Below are 21,942 nucleotides of genomic sequence, written 5' to 3' on the forward strand. Positions count from 1 at the left end.
ATAATCTAAGTCTCGCTCTCAGCGTTCATTACGTAGTTGTCCATTATTAGAGAATGATCTGCTCTCTCAAAAGCCAGGGCCCATAGTCAATAGGCAAGAGGCCACCCTGCAGTCCCCACCAAAAACCCCTGTCCTGGTTGGATCTGTCACACTGTGTAATGTACTGATAATAATCTACTTAAAAGAAATGTGAAATTCTTGAACAATAAAGTGACAATAGGTGTGCCGTATAAACGATCTCCAAACATGACAACTTCAGTGCTCCACCACCAACACAATTGTAAACTTCTTACCAGAAACCTAGGAGCCCAAAAATTTGGTCAGAAATGCTTATGGGCCATCTTTGTAATACAGCCAAGCAGATTGTATAAAATGATCACCTCCTCAGCAGTGTAAAGTGTGGGCCGTAAACAGGAAAAAGACAAGGCACATAGTGTAATCCAGTTTATTCCAATTTATTAAAAAAAACCAATGGGAGAGATAGTAACAGCATGTAGTAAGCAAAGCTGTTCGCTGTCCATGTGTGATGATGTCATTCTGGCTTTGAGATTGAAGTGCAGAGATTGAAAAACAGGATTCTCTCTGATTCTGGTAATTCCCACTATTCAAAAAGTTGAAAAGTTTACCTCTTCAAAAACTGCCTTTTGGACGTTTCAGGCTTATTTCCGTATCTAGCGTCACTTTCTCAAGGTTGTGTTCCTTGTTGCCCTCAGTGAGGTGTGTGTCTGAGCTGGCAGCATTGTTCTGTTGAGAACCCTTTCAAGTCTTACAGAAAGGACAAGGTGCTGAGGCCTAGAGCCTCCTTTTGAGCCTTTTCACTTTAACCAGAACATTGTTCTTCCATCTTTAGATCCAGCTCCAGTACGTCAGAAAGAAATTTCTATTCACTGCCTAGATGTAGTTCATGATGTACGAGTTTACCACATAAAGTCAGTCTAAGGCTACATGTGCACTAGCCTACCCTGGCCGCTGGAAAATGCAAAATGCGTTTTTGCCTTGATTTGCATTTTCCCATGGTCAGCAATCAAAACATTCCTATCCTAAACGTGATTCTTCTAAACGCGATTCTGCTAAAAGCCTATGTGTACATGGACACATAGGCTTTTATGGAGTTGAGCTTAGGAGCTTTGGCAAAAAAGACCAGACGCTCCTAAACTCAAGTTTAGGAGCTGCCAGTGTACATGAAGCCTAACAAGAGCAGTGTCTCTTTGTCACTCCCGTTGGTCCCTGTATAGGGAAACCAGCTCCAGCTTCCCCTTTCACCTTTTCTCAGTGGCTTAGACACGTTATTGTTCACGTTTATGGCGTTAAGCATAAGGTTCCTGTCAGGGCCCACCACCAGATTTTTAAGGCTACAAGGGAGAAAAGAAAAAGGTGCCACTAAGTGTAGTAGATATGGATACCTTTTTATTTTGCTCCCATAATGGGCTACTCACAGGATAAAGATCATTAATGGGCTCATCTGGTGGGGTGGAGCTGGGTGCTATGTCAGTCTGTCATCCGGAGCACTGCAACAGTATAGAGGAAGCCTGGTAGGGCCTGGAGCCGGAAAGACACTCGAGACCCTGAGTTCCAGGTAGAGCGCAATGTCACAGATCTCAGAATGCTTTGCGACTCGTTTCGGAGCATGTGCACTCCTTTTTCAAGCTGTAGATAGTAAGGGGAGCCTACTATTTATAGTGAAACAACCAGGAAGTGCTGGCCGTGAACATTAAAACAATGCAATATAAACCTGAACTGTGATACTAAATATCAATTGCTAATCAGGTACAAAATATAAAGGGCAAAGTACAAAGGAAAAAAGCGATGGAATAATTGGCAAAAATCACACGTATATGGTAAAATAATAGAAAATAATATTACATCATGGATTATTAATAACATTAATAGGGTGAATGAAACAGTAATTAATATATATATATATATATATATATATATATATATATATATATATATATATATAAATAATAATCAAAGATAATCACTATATGCTAAAGAGCAAGCTAAAAATGTCAGAATATATTTACTTATGCAGGCAGTTCTGACCACCCCCACAAAATTATTATATTTTGATGTAAATTCCTACAATAAAGAAAGAGGGGGGGTGGTAAAAACAGATGTGTTATACACATATTAATTTTAATAATTTTTTTAGAACAACAAATATACTAAGGGGTTACAAGTATGGGTGGTGAAGGCTGTATCCAAGGATCTCTCTGAGGCATAGCGATTCCATAAGCTTCGCCAAAGGGAAACCTTTTGGATATTCACCTTTGATACCCTCTATCCCAGGGGGTTTAAATTAAGAGTTGGACGTCAGCACCATCCTTTAATATCCTTGCAAAAATTGTATTAATATGGGTATAACACAACTGTTTTTACCATCCCCATCCTCTTTTTTTATTGGAGGAATTTAAATCAAAATATAATCAATTTTTGAGGGTGGTCGGGACTGCTTGCATCAGTAAGTAAATATATCCTGACCTTTTTAGCTTGCTCTATAGCAGAGGCAACCCCCGACACAGGTGCCACCAAGCAGCACGCAAAGCCTCTTTTGACTCCCTCCCCCATCAGCAGAGTAGCACAGGGAAGTGTGAGTGAGACACTAATGCAGTCCAATTTCAGTGTACTGAGTGGGAGGCACTGTGCCCCCACACATTGTAAAAAATGGGAAACATTGATTGATGGTTCTCTAACTTTGCTGTAGCTGCGATCGTCAGCTTTTGTGATGGAGAAGAGATTGGGTGCAGTTCTGCTAGGGGAGACGTTCCCTGTTTCCAGGAGGATAAGGACTGTCACTGGCCACTGCTAAAGCCAATCACAGGGGTTCAGAGATGGGACAGAAGAACAGGAGGGTACAGCGGTGGGCCAGATGTGCAGGGAGGTACAATGGTGGAAGAGATGAGAAGGGGGTTCAGCAGTGGGACAGAAGAGCGGGGGGGTACAGTGTTGGGCCAGATGAGCAGGGGGGGGTTCAGTGTTGGGCCGGATGAGCAGGGGGGTTCAGTGCTGGGGCAGATGAGAAGGGGGTTCAGTGGTGAGACAGAAAAGCAGGGGGTTAGAGCAGTGGGGCAGATGTGAAAGGAGGTGTATTGTGGACAGATGAGCAAGGGGTTACAGTGGTGGGGCAGGAGACAGGAGAGCAGGGGGAACAGAGGTGGGGCAGGAGAGCAGGGGGAACAGAGGTGGGGCAGAAGAGCAGGGGGGTACAGAGGTGAGAAAGATGTGCAGGAGGTACATTGGTGGGGCAGATGAGAAAGCAGGTTACAGTGGTTGGGCAGATGAGCAGATGAATTCAGTGTTAGGACAGATGGGAAGGTGATCCAGTAGTGAGATAGAAGAGCATGGGGATGTGGCAGTGGAGCAGATGTGCAGGGAGGTACAGTGGTGGGGCAGATGAGAAAGTGGGAACATTGGTGGGGCAGATGAGCAGGGGGGTTACAGTGGTGGGACAGGAGAACAAGGGGGTACAGTGGTGGGACAGATGTGCAGGAGGTACAGTGGTGGGCGGGATGAGAAGGGGGTTCAGCGATGGGACAGAAAAGCAGGGGGTACAGTGATGGGACAGAAAAGCAGGGGGTACAGTGATGGGACAGAAAAGCAGGGGGTACAGTGATGGGGCAGATGAGCAGGAGGTTACAGTGGTGGGACAGATGAGCAGGGGGGTTCAGTGTTGGGCCAGATGAAAAGGGGGTTACAGTGGCAGAACAGATGAGCAGTGTTGGTTCAGTCATAATAACAAGTGTAGGCGCAACAACTCAGGATTCACATAAGACCAAAAACTACGTCTGCTGATAGATAATATCTAAAGTTCATGAAATGGGCATTGAGATGTTCAATAGTCCATATAGCAAACACAGGCTAATAAGTCTATGTAATAATGCTAGTGAAGGGATAAAAACGTCCAAAGGAAGCAAGCAGGGCTGCCATCGTAGTAGGAGAGAAACCATAATCCTGGGGCTGCAAGACAACAAGTAGAGAGGTGCCTCTGGGTGCAGTCGTTTTTATAAAATAACACTTTAATAAATCAAATAAACTCACATAAGCAAGAAGAAAACAGGCATGGTATCAGATGTCAAAAGGTGACGCTCCCGGATCTGTGCCAAAAGCAGTCTGTGCTGTTGATGTAATCAGGGCTCTTCCAGATGGTGTGAAAGCCAGCTAGGGAAGGCGGCCTCAGAAGGAGGCTTGACACACAAGAGACGGCTGGCTGCAGAGGGATGGCGTCATCGATAGTGGACGCGTTTCCTGGGCATGCGCACTTGGGTGTACTGCAAGTCGCGCCCCTTTCTCAACAGACATGGTCTGATTACCATAGAAGGTGGTTAAAAAGGAGATGGGGGAGGAAGCGGGGGCAGAGAAAGTGGGAGCAGAATGACAATGAAAGAAATTATATATGTACAATGCTCTAGAACAGGGATATGCAATTAGAGGACCTCCAGCTGTTGCAGAACTACAATTCCCATAAGGCATAGCAAGACTTTGACAGCCACAAGCATGACACCCAGAGCCAGAGGCATGATGGGACTGCAACAGCTGTAGGTCCGCTAATTGCATATCCCTGCTCTAGAAGCTGTTACAAGTAATAAAAAAAATAATAAAAAGGGGACATATGAGAAACCCGATGCTGGGTGGGAATGAAGGAAAACTATATACATTAACCCCATTACGTAATGCATACGTATATTGTAACAATTTAGATGAAATATAAATGGGATATGACAAATATATAAAAAGTGAGAGAGAGCCGAACTTGCAAACCACCAATGCGCATGCATGGAAACAGCCCTCATTTTTGTGGATGACCTCTCAGAACTAACTGGAATAATAAAATATATAATATATGTATACAAACATACTGGAATTCCGGGACAAAGTAACTGCTAACACCAGTACCTATACAGACCATAATAAATGAAAAATGCATAATGATGGAACAAAAAATGATAATAATAAAGAAAATAAAAATATAAAAAATATATAAGAAATTAATGAAATGGGCTTGCATATTGGGTGCAGTAGTAGGTATCATAAGAGGTGATAAACAATGATGAGTACATGATATATATATATATATATATATATATATATATATATATATATATATATATATATATAAACATACACGTAGGTTTGAGGTCTATAGGAAAAAAGTGGCATCCAATAAGCCTAGGAGCAATGATATATAAAATTATAAAAATATATATAAAAATTATATAAAAATTACCACCTCAAATCAATGAGTAATATATGAATAAAAAGGATAGGGAAAAATGTAAGTGATATATAAAAAATATATATATAAAAACATACACATTAAATATATATATATGTATATCAATATATAATCCTATAAAATCATGTATATAAAGGCAGGAGGACTAAATCAGTGAATAAGTGACCAGACGAGATATTATAGAATGGTGAAGATCTCTATTCCTTCATTCATACCGCCGGGTGAAAGAACATCTAAATTATAAATCCAGAACATATCTCTGGCACAAAGTTTTTTTAAACGTTCTGCAGCTGGTAAAGATTTAGAAATTTGTTCAATCACCCAAACTTGCAGCCCTTCCGTGGATTGTTGGTGAGCTTGGGTAAAGTGTTTTGGCACGCTATGTGCCACTTTAGAAGGATTAATACCACCCTCAATGGAACTCCGATGTTCGCCGAACCTTGTCCTGAGGGCTCGTATCGTGCGGCCCACATACAATAGGCCCCAAGGGCAGGTGAGTCCATAAATGACGAAGTCTGATGAACAGTTGTAAAAGTCCCACACGTTGATATATATTTTTTATTATTTTTATAATTGTATATATCATTGCTCTTAGGCTTATTGGATGCCACTTTTTTCCTATAGACCTCGAACTTACGTGTATATATATAATTTATCATGTACTCATCATTGTTTATCACCTCTTATGATACCTAGTACAGCACCCAATATGCCAGCCTATTTCATTCATTTCTAAGATATTTTTTATATTTTTATTTTCTTTATTATTATCATTTTTTTGTTCCATCATTAAGCATTTTTCATTTATTATGGTCTGTATAGGTACTGGTGTTAGCAGTTACTTTGTCCCTGAATTCCAGTATGTTTGTATACATATATTATATATTTTATTATTCCAGTTAGTTCTCAGAGGTCATCCACAAAAATGAGGGCTGTTTCCATGCATGCGCATTGGTGGTTTGCAAGTTCGGCGCTCTCTCTCTCTCACTTTTTATATATTTGTCATATCCCATTTATATCTCATCTAAATAGTTACAATATGCATATGCATTACGTAATGGGGTTAATGTATATAGTTTTCCTTCATTCCCCTCAGCATCGGGTTTCTCATATGCCACCTTTTTATTTATTTTATTTTTGCTTCTAGAGCATTGTACATATATATAATTTCTTTCACTGTCATTCTGCTCCCGCTTTCTCCGCCCCCGCTTCCTCCCCCATCTCTTTTTTAACCACCTCCTATGGTAATCAGACCATGTCTGTTGAGAAAGGGGCGCAACTTGCAGTACACCCAAGTGCGCATGCCCAGGAAGCGCGTCCACTATCGATGACGCCATTCCTCTGCAGCCAGCCGTCTCTTGTGTGTCCAGCCTCCTTCTGAGGCCGCCTTCCCTAGCTGGCTTTCACACCATCTGGAAGAGCCCTGATTACATCAACAGCACAGACTGCTTTTGGCACAGATCCGGGAGCGTCACCTTTTGACATCTGATACCATGCCTGTTTTCTTCTTGCTTATGTGAGTTTATTTGATTTATTAAAGTGTTGTTATTTTATAAAAACGACTGCACCCAGAGGCACCTCTCTACTTGTAGGGTTGGTTCAGTGTTGGCAGAGGAGGAAGGAGGTACATTGGTGGGACAGATTAGCAGGGGGTTACAGTGGTGGGGCAGAGGAGCAGGGGGGTACAGAGGTGGGACAGATGTGCAGAGGAGAAAGGAGGTACATCGGTGGAACACATGAGCAGGGAGTTACAGTGGTGGGACAGATGTGCAGGAGGTACAGTGGTGGGGCAGATGAGAAAGTGGGTTACAGTGGTGTGGCAGATGAGCATATAAGTTCAGTGTTAGGACAGATGAGTAAGATGGTTCAGCGGTGGAGCAGGTGTGCAGGGAGGTACAGTGGCAGATGAGAAAGGGGGAACATTGGCGGGGCAGATGTGCAGAGGGTTACAGTGGTGGGGCAGATGTGCAGAGGGTTACAGTGGTGGGGCAGATGTGCAGAGGGTTACAGTGGTGGGGCAGATGTGCAGAGGGTTACAGTGGTGGGGCAGATGTGCAGGGGGTACAGTGGTGGGGCAGATGAACAGGGGGTACAGTGGTGAAACAGATTTGCAGAAGGGACAGTGATCTGAGATGTGAAGGTGCATGAATTTGGGCTGATCTGAGGTGTGGAGTTGCAGGAATTGAGGCTGATCTGAGGCGTGAGAGTGCAGGATGTTAAATTATCACAATTAAAGTTGTTTACAGCATTTACTAAATATATATAAAAAATCCTTTTCATAATTGAGAATGTGAAGTTGACATTTTTTTGTTAATAAATCAGCTTGCTCAGTTTCTTGGAAACAATTTTTGGCACACTGTGATTGAAAGGTTGCCTACCCCTGCTCTATAGCATATAGTGATTATCTTTGATTATTAATGTTATTTTTATTATATCATTATGTTATGAGTTTATGACTTTCCATCTTCATGATATATACATACATGTATATCCTATTTGACCATCCTATGTATAACTTTATTTTTTGGGATTTAAATATTTTTTTTTTTTTTTTTAGTAAGGTATTTACTGTTTCATTCACCCTATTAATGTAATTAATAATCCATGATGTTATATTATTTTACCATATACATGTGATTTTTAGCAATTAATCTATTGCATGTACTTTGCCATTTGTATTTCGTACCTGATTAGCAATTGATATTGTTAGTATTGCAGTTCAGGTTTATATTGCATTGTTTTAATGTTTGCGGCCAGCACTTCCATCTGTTTCACTATAAATAGTAATCTCCCCACACTAGCTACAGCTTGAAAAAGGAGTGCACATGCTCCCACGTAGCATGGCGCATTCTCTGAAACGCGTTGCAAAGCATTCTGGGATCTGTGACATCTGTACCGCCCGAGCCACGTTGCGCTCCATGCAGCGTTCCACCTGGAACCCAGGGTCTCTTCAGCATCTTTCCGACTCCAGCTCCTGGCTCTACCAGGCTTCCTCTATACCATTGCAGCGCTCCGGATGACAGACTGACACAGCACCCAGCTCCACCTCACCAGATGAGCATATTTATGATCTTTATCCTGTGAGTAGCCCATTATAGGGGCAAAATAAAATGTATCCATATATACTACACTTAGTGGTGTTTTTTTTCTTTTCTCCCTTGTCTCCTATATCTACAAAGTGAGCTACACTCTTGAACAAATCTAGCCCAAGTGCATGGACTCTCAATTGATTACTTTGGACTAATACTTTGTTTCTTTGCCTCTGTGCCTATTACCTGCTCCCAGATTTTCAAGACTGTCACCTGGTCCTTTGTTCACATGTTCTGTTTTACCAGGTTTGATGTTCAAGCCTCATCTGCTTTCAGACATAAGGACCTTTAGGCAGCTCCTTGAGCTTCAGGCAGCCCCCAGTTTTATATTTATTATGTGAGCCTGTTGGTCCTTCATTTGCTGTAATGCCCACCCCTCTGTTGTGCTGCTTTGCATGTCCCAATCGTATCAGAATAACTCTGTCTCTTCAGTCTGGCGCTATTGTGGTCCCACCCCCATTTTTCCACACCATCCATCCATCCATCTTTGGATATCCCACACAGATGTGCCTAAGGTCTGTGGGACTTGGCAAATACCTGTGCCTTATCTGCATATATGCAAAGGATTCCGACACATGCATTGCACATACACTTCGCTGGTTTCTGGGACCTTGATACTTGCGGTCTCTGTGCGCAGTAATGCCTCATACATTCACAGATGTGTCGCGAGTCTCTGTCAAGTCCCAGTGACCTGTGGCACATCTGTGCGCATGTGGAGTACCCGTAGAATGCATACGACCATAAGTAAAAATGCCTCTTGGTATTTGTGACATACATTCCAGGGGGCAATGCTGATGAAGGGGTTTTTTTTTTCATTTTCGTCTAACCTGTTAGCAATAAAAACTGTTAGAAACCTTTTAGAAAAAAAAAAGAGATTATATATTTATTGTGGATGAATAAGGCAGGAGCGAAAAGCTCTTTTAATTTTTGAAGGTTTGCTTTAATGAATGAGAACGATGACAAGATGTTTGTACTTGCTGTAAAATCTGTTTCTTGGAGTTCTTGAGGTACTACTTTCTGTAAAACTGAAGCATACTAGGAGTGGTTATATACCTGGCTGACCAAAGGCTTTTTTACTTGCCAGCACCCAAATCCTACTGTAGGCGGCAATGTAACCCAATCTGTCTCCTCACAAACTTCATTAAATGCTTTTTATGGGAAGCACAAAACTGCTGTGGGGTGTGTGTGTTTGTGTTTTTCTTATTTTTTTTTATTTTTTTTTTACGATTTATGCACTTTTACATGATCATGATCTATACATCGATCTAGACATTCCCCTGTAGAACACCTCTAAATATTTTACTGGTTGTATATTGCTGAGAAATGCTATCTATTGTCATATATTGTTCACATGATTTTTTTAAAACTAAATTACACCAAGTTCGCCACTATTTTGAGTTACTTCAATTTTTACCCTTAAGGCTCCATTCACACTAGTGCAATTTCAAATGTGATTTGAGTCACACTGAATCGATTGACAATGGATCACATTGTTTTTCGATGGTGCCTGTTCATATCCATACAACTTGGCACGGTGCGTTTTTGGAAAAGGTTCCTGTACTAGTTTGGTGTGATTGCAGCACTATTTTGGCCCCATATAATATGCAAAACACATCCAAGTTGCACTACATAATTGCACTAAAAATCAGATCAGAATTGGATGGCAGCAGTGTGAGCCTAAATTATTGACTTGGCCTTCACACTTTCTTTACACTTAAATGTTTGCTCTTGATATTGTATTTACAGTAGGTATTAGCAGATTACCACTAGAAGGAAATGCATATTGTGAATTGATCCTTATTTGACGTGGATTTTTACCCCCTCCCCATGATAATATCTTTTGAAAAAGAAACATATCTAATTGTAATTATGTGTCACTTTTTTTTTTGTTGGTGAAATGCTAATGTGCCTCTTGTCTAATCCTGTGCTGCCATTTTGAATCCTAGATGGTATGACTTCATTCATGTTTTTGCAGATGTCCCACTGATGACTTCAGTGCCAACTATGTATAGAAAAGAAGAATGAATGGGCTTTTCCCAGATCTTGTGAGATTTCACAAGAAAAGCCTATTCGTTTTTTTTTTCTTTACGGATCTTGTAGTTTACTTATGAGAGTTCCCTGGAAGGTACAAGTGACGTAGTCTTCCCAAGGGGGCAACTGTGAGGCACTGGCTATATCACCAGTGCCTATTCAATACCAGGAAGAGGGATGAGAAAAATGTGCAAGTTAACAAATGCGTTTTTTACAACTTTTTTAAAATAGGGCTTACATATGTTTACTGATTATCATACAAAGCTACATGCACAGGACTTTGATGTGTTTGGGTGTAAAAGTCCACTTTAAACACGTGAGTAATAATAGCCTTTATATACTCCTTCATTACAAGGCTATTTTTTTTCAGTGCTGTGATCGTTTGACTTACCATTACTCTGTTATGCAACACTGTACCTCAGTAAATTGCATATATCTTTATAGACACAGCTTTCTTTTGGTGCTATTCAGTAAGTACTAGGTTTTTAAAGCAGTAGTAAGTGGTAAAAAATGTACTAAACATTTTATTTCACTGTCAGGCTCACACTCTAAACATCATAATACAACATGTAATATTAGGTAATGACACCTATCATAATGTAAACTGCAAATAACTGTGATAATATACGTACTGTAAATAGGCAGGCTAATTTGCCAGGTAGACGCAGGCATTTATCTCCAAACTGAAATTATATACAGGTATATTTAATAATGCATATGTGTGTGTATATGTATGTGTATGTGTAATATATATATATATATACATATATATATAAATATATATATATATATACACATAAATATATATATATATATATATATATATATATATATATATATATATATATATATACACACACACAGTGGGGTAGGAAAGTATTCAGACCCCCTTACATTTTTCACTCTGTTATATTGCAGCCATTTACTAAAATCATTTAAGTTCATTTTTTTTCCTCATTAATGTACACACAGCACCCCATATTGACAGAAAAACACAGAATTGTTGACATTTTTGGCGATTTATTAAAAAAAAAAAACTGAAATATCACATGGTCCTAAGTATTCAAACCTTTTGCTCAGTATTTAGTAGAAGCACCCTTTTGATCTAATAAAGCCATGAGTCTTTTTGGGAAAGATGCAACAAGTTTTTCATACCTGGATTCGGGGATCCTCTGCCATTCCACCTTGCAGATCCTCTCCAGTTCTGTCAGGTTGTATGGTAAACGTTGGTGGACAGGCATTTTTAGATCTCTCCAGAGATGCTCAATTGGGTTTAAGTCGGGGCTCTGGCTGGGCCATTTAAGAACAGTCATGGAGTTGTTGTGAAGCCACTCCTTCGTTATTTTAGCTGTGTGCTTAGGGTCATTGTCTTGTTGGAAGGTAAAGCTTAGGCCCAGTCTGAGATCGTGAGCACTCTGGAGAAGGTTTTCGTCCAGGATATCCCTGTACTTGGCCGCATTCATCTTTCCCTCGATTGCAACCAGTCGTCCTGTCCCTGCAGCTGAAAAAAAAAACCCCCCACAGCATGCTGCCACCACCATGCTTCACTGTTGGGACTGTATTGGACAGGTGATGAGCAGTGCCTGGTTTTCTCCACACATTAAGGCCAAAAAGTTCTATCTTGGTCTCATCAGACCAGAGAATCTTATTTCTCACCATCTTGGAGTTCTTCAGGTGTTTTTTAGCAAACTCCATGCGGGCTTTCTTGTGTCTTGCACTGAGGAGAGGCTTCCGTCGGGTCACTCTGCCATAAAGCCCCAACTGGTGGAGGGCTGCGTTGATGGTTGACTTTCTACAACTTTCTCCCATCTCCCGACTGCATCTCTGGAGCTCAGCCACAGTAATCTCCCCCGATAGCTCAGTTTGGCTGGATGGCCAGCTCTAGGAAGGGTTCTGGTCGTCCCAAACGTCTTCCATTTAAGGATTATGGAGGCCACTGTGCTCTTAGGAACCTTGAGTGCAGCAGAAATTTTTTTGTAACCCTGCCCAGATCTGTGCTTGCCACAATTCTGTCTCTGAGCTCTTCAGACAGTTCCTTTTGACCTCATGATTCTCATTTGCTCTGTCATGCACTGTGAGCTGTAAGGTCTTATATAGACAGGTGTGTGGCTTTCCTAATCAAGTCCAATCAGTATAATCAAACACAGCTGGACTCAACTGAAGGTGTGGAACCATCTCAAGGATGATCAGAAGAAATGGATAGCACCTGATTAAATATATGAGTGTCACAGTAAAGGGTCTGAATACTTAAGACCATGTGATATTTCAGTTTTTTCTTTTTTAATAAGTCTGTAACAATTTCAACAATTGTCTGTTTTTCTGTCAATATGGGGTGCTGTGTGTACATTAATGAGGAAAAAAAAGAACTTAAATGATTTTAGCAAATAGCTGCAATATAACAGAGTGAAAAATTTAAGGGGGTCTGAATACTTTCCGTCCCCACTGTGTGTATATATATATATATATATATATATATATATATATATATATATATATATGTGTGTGTGTATGTATATATGTGTGTATGTGTGTGTGTGTGTGTGTATATATATATATATATATATGTGTGTATATATATATATATATATATAATATAATAAACTCAGTTTGGGAATACCATATATTCATTATCGGAGGCACAAATAGTCCCGTTGCCACTATTTTGATTTTGGTTGACCATATAGGGATGGTGCCTCCTGTAGTGCGTTAATGTATCTAACACCCCACCTCATATATTTTTATTTTGAGCACTTGGTGTTTACACTTGTGATTGCTTTAGTTGGTTTACAGTGATCACAAGATACAGAGCCACTCTGATTGATGTACAATTTAACCATTGTCTATCACTACAGAGCAGGAAACCGAGCCCGCATATGTAATAAGCAAAAATTGCTGCCTCATATACACAAATAAATAATTACCACCTATACATACGAACACTAATTTAAAAAAAAAAAAACATTGAATACTTTCTATACATCAAAATTTATTTCAAGAATATGTCTTCCCTAAAATAGCATGCTAAATCCTAGATAAATTAATTTGAAAATCAATCAATGTGCTTTATTGTTCAAACATTAAACCCTGATCATTTTCTTGGTGATTTATTCACCAGTTCATCTTGTGTCTAAACATTAAGACAGTTTATAGCAGAACTGATGTAGAATAACCCTGACTGCTGTATAGCATGGAAAGAGGGCCAAGCTGAAATGTGACTTACATTTATGTTATATACGTAGGCATTCTCAACCTGGCTTCTAGTGTGGTGGACCTGTTACAACATTTTTTCCCTGAATCATTTGACCGACTTCCACGTGACTGTGGACTGTTCGATGGCCCAAAGCCTACGGTGCTTGACTCCTGCTCAGTTAGTGATTTGGCATTATTGCTACGTGGGAACAAGCGGAAGACACAGCCAATTGAATTTGGAGCTCATCAGGTGTGTTTTTATTATAAAGGAAATTATATAAATGCTATAGCTGCTATTCATAACTGTGGTTTAAAAGATAACTAGCACCTCTGTTACTAGTGTTAGCAATCTAACCATACTTTTACTGATGAGAAACAAGCGTAACATGTAATATAAAGTAGAATGTACCGTATTTTTTATTTTTAAGTAGGGGTGCACTGAATGGAAATTTTGGTACTGAGAATGAAGGGCCGAAAATGACAGTTTTTAAAAAAGTATATTTTATATTTTTATATATAATTGTATTATATTCAACTTTTTAATTAATATCAACAATTTAAATTAATATGAATTTATTGCTGGCCATTATTGGCACCTTTAGTGCAAGAAACGTCAAGAAAAATGCAGCCTCTAACCATCTCTTGTATCATTTCTGCAATCTCTTACTTAAACTTAAACACATTGCTAATAGTATTAGCAAAATTTATATTCGGTGCACCTTTAGCAGATATGATACAGGAGATGGTCAGAGGCTGCAGACATAGTACAGGAGATGGTGGGAGACTGCAGACATGATACAGGTGATGGTCAGAGACTGCAGACATGATACAGGAGATGGTCAGAGACTGCAGACATGATACAGGAGATGGTCGGAGACTGCTGACATGATACAAGAGATCAGTGCAGCCTCACCAGTGTCCATCAAATGCAGCCTCACCAGTGTCCATCAAATTCAGCCTCACCAGTGCCTGTCAGATGCAGCCTGCCTGTGCCCAGCAGCCTCACCAGTGCCCGTCATATGCAGCCTCACCAGTGCCCGTCATATGCAGCCTCACCAGTGCCCGTCATATGCAGCCTCACCAGTGCCCGTCATGTGCAGCCTACCAGTGCCCAGCAGCCTTACCAGTGCTATGCAGCCTTACCAGTGCCGATCAAATGCAGACTACCTGTGCCCAGCAGCCTAACAAGTGCCTGTCATATGCAGCCTCACCAGTGCCCATCATATGCAGCCTGCCTGTGCCCAGCAACCTCACCAGTGCCCGTCATATGCAGCCTGCCTGTGTCCAGATCAGAGCTGCGATATCCGTCACGGAGCTGAATTTGAATTGCCCGGAGTGCAGTAACAATGTCACGCCTCCTGTGATTACGTCACACTGATTCAATGTCCTGGGATTGGATCAGTGTCCCTTCTATCACAGGAGGCAGGACATTGTTACTACGACCCGGACAATTCAGCTCGTGAAACACAGAGTTTGCGGCAGGGAGGAGGGAGTGGAGGACTGGGCACGCCAGGGTGACAATTCCGCAATGGGCGGCACCTGGGGTGTACCCTGTCCCCTTTTGATATCGGCTGTTTTTTTTTTTCTTTCGGCCAAATGGAAAAACAGTTTTGGGTGATAATTTTCGTCAACCGAAATTTCGCCGCACCTTATTTTTAAGTAAACGTTTATATGTTGCATGCATTTCGTTACATTAGAAAAGAATTGCCATGCATACTACTACTTCTAAGTTGTGGAGTGCAGTCTATAAAACTCATCAATTTAAGTCAAAGGTGCATATAAAGATGTAAAATAGTGATTTTATATCCTTTGATACTGAATTATATTTTCAGGTGATCTTGGTGACTAATGAAATTGCTAAAGAAAATATTCCAGAAGAATTAAGTCTTGCCTTGGTGCTGACCATTTATGAAGCAAAAGGATTGGAATTTGATGATGTTCTCCTGTATAACTTCTTTACAGACTCAGAGGTACCTATGTCTGTGTGTGTTTGTGTATATAAATTATGATTTTTTTTTTCAGTAACAATCTTAGACTGGGAAGTTTGTGGAGTTTTGGAGGAATGGTAAGGAGCAGTAGACAGCAGAGCTGGAAGTAGGGTATCAAGTAGGGAGGGTCCCCGCCCTGAAGTGTCATGGATGGGGAAGATGGCAGGCTGACAGGTTGGTGGTGTGCTTCAAAAGAAAGAATTGTGGGGGAGGAGGGAGGTGAATGGCAGAAGCCACTGTAGCTTGTGGGGTTGGAGAGAGAATCTTGGTGTTGAAGTGGATGGGAGGGAGGAGCTGTCAGGGGAGTTGCAAGAAGACCAGACAGGGGAGGAGGAAACCGTAAATAAGACTTAAAAACAATAGCACACTTAGTGTAGCAGAATTTGATTCTCTTAGACACACACAGCGCTGGCAGCATTAGATTTTCTGTGCCCCTCTCTGGTCTTCTTATTGAGAGGAAAATCTTGGGAAGATCATTAACTAGCTGCAGAATCGGTGCCCTTATGGATCAGCATTGCTAATACACTACCTTCCTTGCTATTCCTATTCTGTATTTTTAATAGCAAGTATGTAATGTGCGTTTAAAGTGAAAGTAATATTTTTTTTTTTAAAATAACAGGTTTATACTTGTTTGCTCTGTGCAATGGTAGCCCCGGACCATCTGTTCTCGGGTCCATTACCGGCGCTCTTCCCCTCTACCGAATGTCCTCATAGAAAGCTGCTTTCTATAGGGGCACTTGGGCCGGATTCTTCTTGAGCCTTGCTGCCTGCGTCTATTTACACAAGACAGTGGGACTCGCCCCCACCCCCAGCTCCCTCCTCACTGGTTTCGATTGATAGAAGCAGGAGCCAATGGCTCCACGTGTCGCAGCAAAGCCAGTGAGACCATGAAGTGAGGGGAGAGAAGAGCTGCAGACTAGAACAGCGCTGAAATGAATGGTGATTCAGGATAGTAAAAGGGGTGGGGGGGATACTGATGCCTAAACAAACATTTTTTACCTTAATGCAAGAAATGCATTGTTAAAAAGGTTTAGGATACATAACCATTTTAACATTATGCATATTCTTGAGTTAGGTGGATGACAAGCATGTGCCCAGCAGGGAAGCACAGGGTCCAGGGAGCAGGTGGGTGTGAGGGAGGCACTCTGACAGAGGAAAGGGGCGTGGTTCAGGTGATTTGAGGGGGAACAGCAGGAGACATCATAAGAGACGAGAGGATGAGGAGCGGTAGATCTCCTCCTCATATGGAGCCTGTAGAGCAGGGGACAACAGTGTGGGATTGGGGATCAGGGGTGGGAGACACAGCAGCATGTGGGAGAGGAATGTGGGGGACCCTACAATGTTGGAAAGGAGGGTTAACTAAAGCGTTGGATGGAGCTGAGACGTTGGAGATGGCATTGCCAGATAAGGGGGTTGTGGATTGGGTAACCATTTTAGTATATGGCGTAAGGAGTGGGGGGGGACTTTAGCGCTGAATAAGGGGGGAGTGGAGTAGCAGAGTCTGATTGGGGGGGTGGGGAAGGTGCAGAACATTTGGCTGCAGAATCTGATTGTGCTGGGGTGGGGGGGGGGGGGGGTGATGGGCATGGGACAGAAGTATCCAATGGGGAAATGAGAAGCAAGAAAATCGGTCTGATGGGGGTTGTAGAGCAGTTGCATTTGATGGGCAGGCAAAGAGCATACTGCAGCAGTGCCTGATAGGGTTGTGAACAGCAAAGGTTTGTAGCTTTTGAGGAAAGGGTGGAGTGGAGGGGATTGGGTCAGGACTGTGGAGGCAGCATCTGATGGGGGGGGGGTAAAGGAGGAGCATGTGGCAGCAGGGCCTAAGGGGGTGTGGGGCTTGGGGTGGCAACGTCTGATGGTGGGGGGTGTGGAATGTGCAGCTTTGTGAGCTTGCGTGGATGTTGCTGCAGAGTTAGAGCAATGGAGCTAGAGGCAGAGAAGATGAGTCAACAGCATGAGGTGATGAAGGGGTAGTGTCGAAGGTAGAGGCTTTTGCTAGAGGCAGCAAGTTAGATTAGGGGGCATGAGGTGGAGATTGGATCGGTTAATTGGGAAGCAGCAGTACTGGGGAAGAAGGGACAGCCAGTAGACTCTAAATATATCCCAGAATAGTAGTCACTCGGATTCAGTCTTCAGCAGCAGCAACAGTATTCGTGCTGTAGTCTATAAAGCTATCTGGCTGCCATTTTCTTCCCTGTGCTGAGCAAGGGCAGAACATTCAGAGTCTGCCGGCTGCAGAAGGGAGGCACTGGTGCTGAATGGATGTGCATTGTGTCCTACGTCTCTCTTGCCATTGTGTTGATGTGCCTCTGTTTCCCTCAGTGCCAAAATGTAGTATTTGTAGTATTGAGGGTTTAGAAAGGTTATAAACAAGTAAAAGGATTGAGCCGGCAACTCTGTAGTCCATATAGCAATTTTATTGGTTGGTTACATGAAGTTGCTTGGAAAACAGAAGACCCTCTGGCGGGACTTTAAAGGGCAATGACTCCAGAAAAAGGCGTATGCAAAAAAAGATAAAAAGTTTTATAAATTCAATTCAAAGTCTAAAAATCTAGACACAACTTTTGCTGTATCGACAATTTACAAAACTACAGTTGATATAACATGTTGTTCATAATGAATACATCACTCTTGTACAAATGGACAGAGTGATACTCAACGTGTTTCAAGGTCATGCATTATTCCTCTTCATAAGGAGCAAGTGGTATGAATATTTATGATATCTACAATACATAAAGAAAAACAATAAATAATATATGCATATATATAATTAGACAAAAATTTGTCTTCAGACAAGCAGTATATACATTAACTACATTGTCTACTGACCATATAGAAGCAGGTGTCTTGGTATGTCACATCAAAATAAAAAGAACGTGTGGAAAAATTAGAAGATATGGCTGTGCTAGCCTCATAGCGCCCAGAGAGGATGGAGATGGGCACAGCCAACCCAGCGATGGCCAAAGGGGGGGCACAAAAGAGGGGAGAGCCCCAAATAAAAACCAGGCAGCCCGCACCAGAATAAAGACGACATAAATGTAACAATAAGTATACAAATTAGTGGATGGTAATATATGCACATATAAGTGACATGCACATACAAAATGTATAAAAAGCCCCAAAGCCACTCAAAGAGAGGGAAAAGTAGGGGGAAGGGAGGAAAGAAAGGAGGGGGGGGGGGGACATACATTACATGAAGTTGCTTGTCACTTCATGTAACCAACCATTAAAATCGCTATATGGACAACAGAGTTTCCGGCTCAGCCCTTTAACTTGTTTGTGCTGTGGTGTGTAAGGACACACTGAGCCTGAGCACCTGAAAGAGGATCTTGCAAATTAAACTGGGAGTTCCCTGTTGTGTGCGCTGTCTCTCTTCAAACTTATAAAGGGCTTTAATATTAAAAATTTAGAAAGGGAATGTTCTGTTTTTTTATCTGCATAACCATTATATAGATTGTACATGTGTTGGAACTATACTAATAGTAGTATTATAGTAACCAACCAAACAAAAATGTCACATGTAGATAGAAACCATCTCTGTTATGCTTCTTTGTAAACCTTTGGTAATACTGTATTTTTATAGCTTTAAACTCAATTTTTTTATGTTCTGCGTAATATTACTTTTAGGCTTCTAAAGAGTGGCGAATAATCTCCTCTTTCAACCCAGTCATCTTTGAAAATCAGAACAGCCAGCCGCTGATCGAAGTTCCATTGGAAGGTGCATGCAGTCATTCCACTAGATCATTCCCAATGGATTTAGAAATGCACAAGGTACTGTACTCTGTAAAAGAGGAACTTAACATTTTATGTAGTTGGTTAACCTGTGCTGTCTGCACGGCAATGTGCGGACGCACATTGCCGGGAGGCTGTCATACAACATCCTCCCCTTTGCACGCCCCCCCGAGGGGGCCGGTCTCGGCCCTTTACCACGTGATCAGCTGTCAGCCAGGGCTCCATTATTCAGAATCATAGGGTTATGTTGCCTCCTACAGGAGTAGGACACTAGGCAGAACAAAGACTTGGCTACACCTATGGGTAGTCCTAAGTGATATACACCCCCCTCTCTGCTATATGCCTTGAGTTTTTTTCTCCTAGTCAGGAGTAAGGACCTAGTTCCCTGCTGGGATCTCTGTTCCTGGCAATTTTTTGTTTTTGCTTTTTAAACTACTTTTTTTTCTCTTGGACTTTTTCCTGTGAGATCTACAATCAACTGCTGGACTGGGTGGTGGGCTTGACACTAAGATACAGTGGTCTCCCCAGTCTGGCCAGCGAGCACGTGTAGACCGCAGCTACGCGCTAGGTCAGGCGCAACATAGCCCCACTGAACGGAGGCTCTCCCTGCTATTTAAATGTCTCGCAAGGTCGCGTACGACTGGGTTTCGGCATATGTCGCAGCATTCCTCATGGCTGACAGCACTCGCTGGAACGGTAAGTAAGGGGCCCCTCCTCTCCTTTCCTGGAATGGTGTGGGGTGCAGGTACTTCCTGGGGTGGTCGGTCCCTCTGAGGTTCTCCACATCCCCCCCCCCCCTTCCCCGGGTGAGGCCCAGGCCTCTGGCTTAGGTGTTTCGGACACTGTCCACCCCCCTCCCCTACAGGGTTGTCACTATGGGGGGGTACACCTTGACACCTGATGATTGGGTGGGTGACCACACATTCAGAGATCCGCGCCCCCTGCGGCAGCCCTCCACTAATTTAGGCCGCGGCTTTTCGGCCTACTGGGCACTCGTGGCGGGCGGCCAAAAATTTAGGCTGCGACCTACTGACCGGGCAATGTGCAGGGCGGCCATAGAGCGGGCAGTGGAGGTCGCCGCCTTCTGTTGCGGGCATCTGCCCTCCTTCCTCGGCTCTAGCCTGGTCTAGTCCCCCCGCGGGCCTGTGCACTCGCGGCCAAAAATTTAGGCCAGCTAGTCTGCACAGCCACACCGGACGCCTTCTTCCAGAGGGATGGCACTGTGGGGGCTCTCAGGGCGACCCCCTTTTAGGGGGGTTGTTTAAGTGGGCCCTCCGTAGGCGCCCCCCTGTGAGGGGCCTCAGCCAGTGCCCCCTGTGAAGGGCCCAATGGTGTCCCCTGTGCGGGGCATCCATAGGCGCCCACTGTGCGGGGTCTCAGCCGGTGCCCCTGTTAGGAGTACAATGTTGCCCCCTGTGCAGGGGAGAAAAAAAAGCCGATCACCGGCTTCTGTGAAGGGGACATCAGTCCTGAAGAGGAAGAGGGGCACAACCACCTCATCTGTGCTCACCAATGCCGCCTACCAGTGCATGTCAGTACCACCAATCAGTGCCCACCAGTGCATATCAGTGCCACAAATCTGTGGCACCTATCAATGCCTACCAGTGGTGCCAATCAGTGCCTCCTAGCAGCACTGCCTATCGTTGTGTCACAAGTGCCCATCTCTGCCACCCATCAGTGCCAGTTATCAGTGCCACCTAGTAGTGCAGCCTATCAGTGTCACACCTCAGTGCTTATCGCTGCCGCCCACCAGTGCCCCCCATCAGTGTCACCCTATCAGTGCCCATCAGTGCAGCCCCATCAGCGTACATCAATGAAGGAGAAAAATTACCTGTTTGCAAAATTTTAAACAAAACTTCTTAACAAAATATAAAACTGTTTTTTTCAAAATTTTCTGTGTTTTTTCAAAATTTGCAGTCTTTTTTCATTAAAAAAACAGTGGTGATCAAATACCACCAAAATAAAGCTCTTTGTGGGAAAAGAAATGATAAAAATGTAATTTGGGTACAGTGTTGCATGACCGCGTAAATGTAATTCAAAGAGTGACAGCGCTAAAAGCTGAAAATTGGTCTGGGCAGGAAAGGGATTTAAGTGCCCAGTAAGCAAGTGATTAAAGATACTAGGTGAGGTGTAAAGGTAGAAGCCTGAAAGGCTGAGCATAATACTACGTACCAGTTGGATGTAAGGACAGAACTTTACAAAATTTGCCTAAAGTGTAATACAGTCCTTGTATCCACAAAAAATGAATTACTGCACTAAAACTGACAGTCTCACAGACACAAACCTCAGGACAAAGGATCATTTTATTTTTTTAACTAAACATTTCCATGATGTGTTTTTTTTTTTTGTCTTGCTGAGCCTACCATAAAGAAGAATTTCAATAAAACCAGTAGCTGTTGAGACAATGGATACCTTGATCAGGTCTATGTATAGTGTACAGAGGTCAGTAGTAAGTAGGAAACAAAACATCATATAGCAGTCAGGATGAGTGCCACATTCACATCAGAGTCCTCCCTTATATTAAATTCCCCAACATTCCTCTATTCCCCTATTCGTCAAAATCCACAAAGTCCCACCTTATATCAGAGGCCCCAGAGTGCCACCACCTTACATCAGTGCCTGGCAGAGTACCCCTCTTATACATGCCTTCAACACTGGTGGGAAAAGGCTTTAA

At 42.5% G+C, this 21,942-nt stretch overlaps 1 protein-coding gene across 1 annotated transcript in view; it reads left to right on the top strand.

Annotated features, from left to right (window-relative positions):
• The window catches only part of TRANK1 (tetratricopeptide repeat and ankyrin repeat containing 1), a 273,379-nt gene that overhangs the window by 160,891 nt on the left and 90,546 nt on the right, over positions 1–21,942 (top strand). The window contains exons 18-20 of the mRNA XM_073630592.1: positions 13,596–13,795; positions 15,378–15,515; positions 19,164–19,307. Coding sequence (XP_073486693.1) covers positions 13,596–13,795; positions 15,378–15,515; positions 19,164–19,307 — 482 coding nt within the window. The remainder of the gene's footprint in view (positions 1–13,595; positions 13,796–15,377; positions 15,516–19,163; positions 19,308–21,942) is intronic.

The sequence above is a fragment of the Aquarana catesbeiana genome, linkage group LG05 (genome assembly GCF_042186555.1).
Source record: "Aquarana catesbeiana isolate 2022-GZ linkage group LG05, ASM4218655v1, whole genome shotgun sequence".
Classification (NCBI taxonomy): Eukaryota; Metazoa; Chordata; class Amphibia; order Anura; family Ranidae; genus Aquarana; species Aquarana catesbeiana.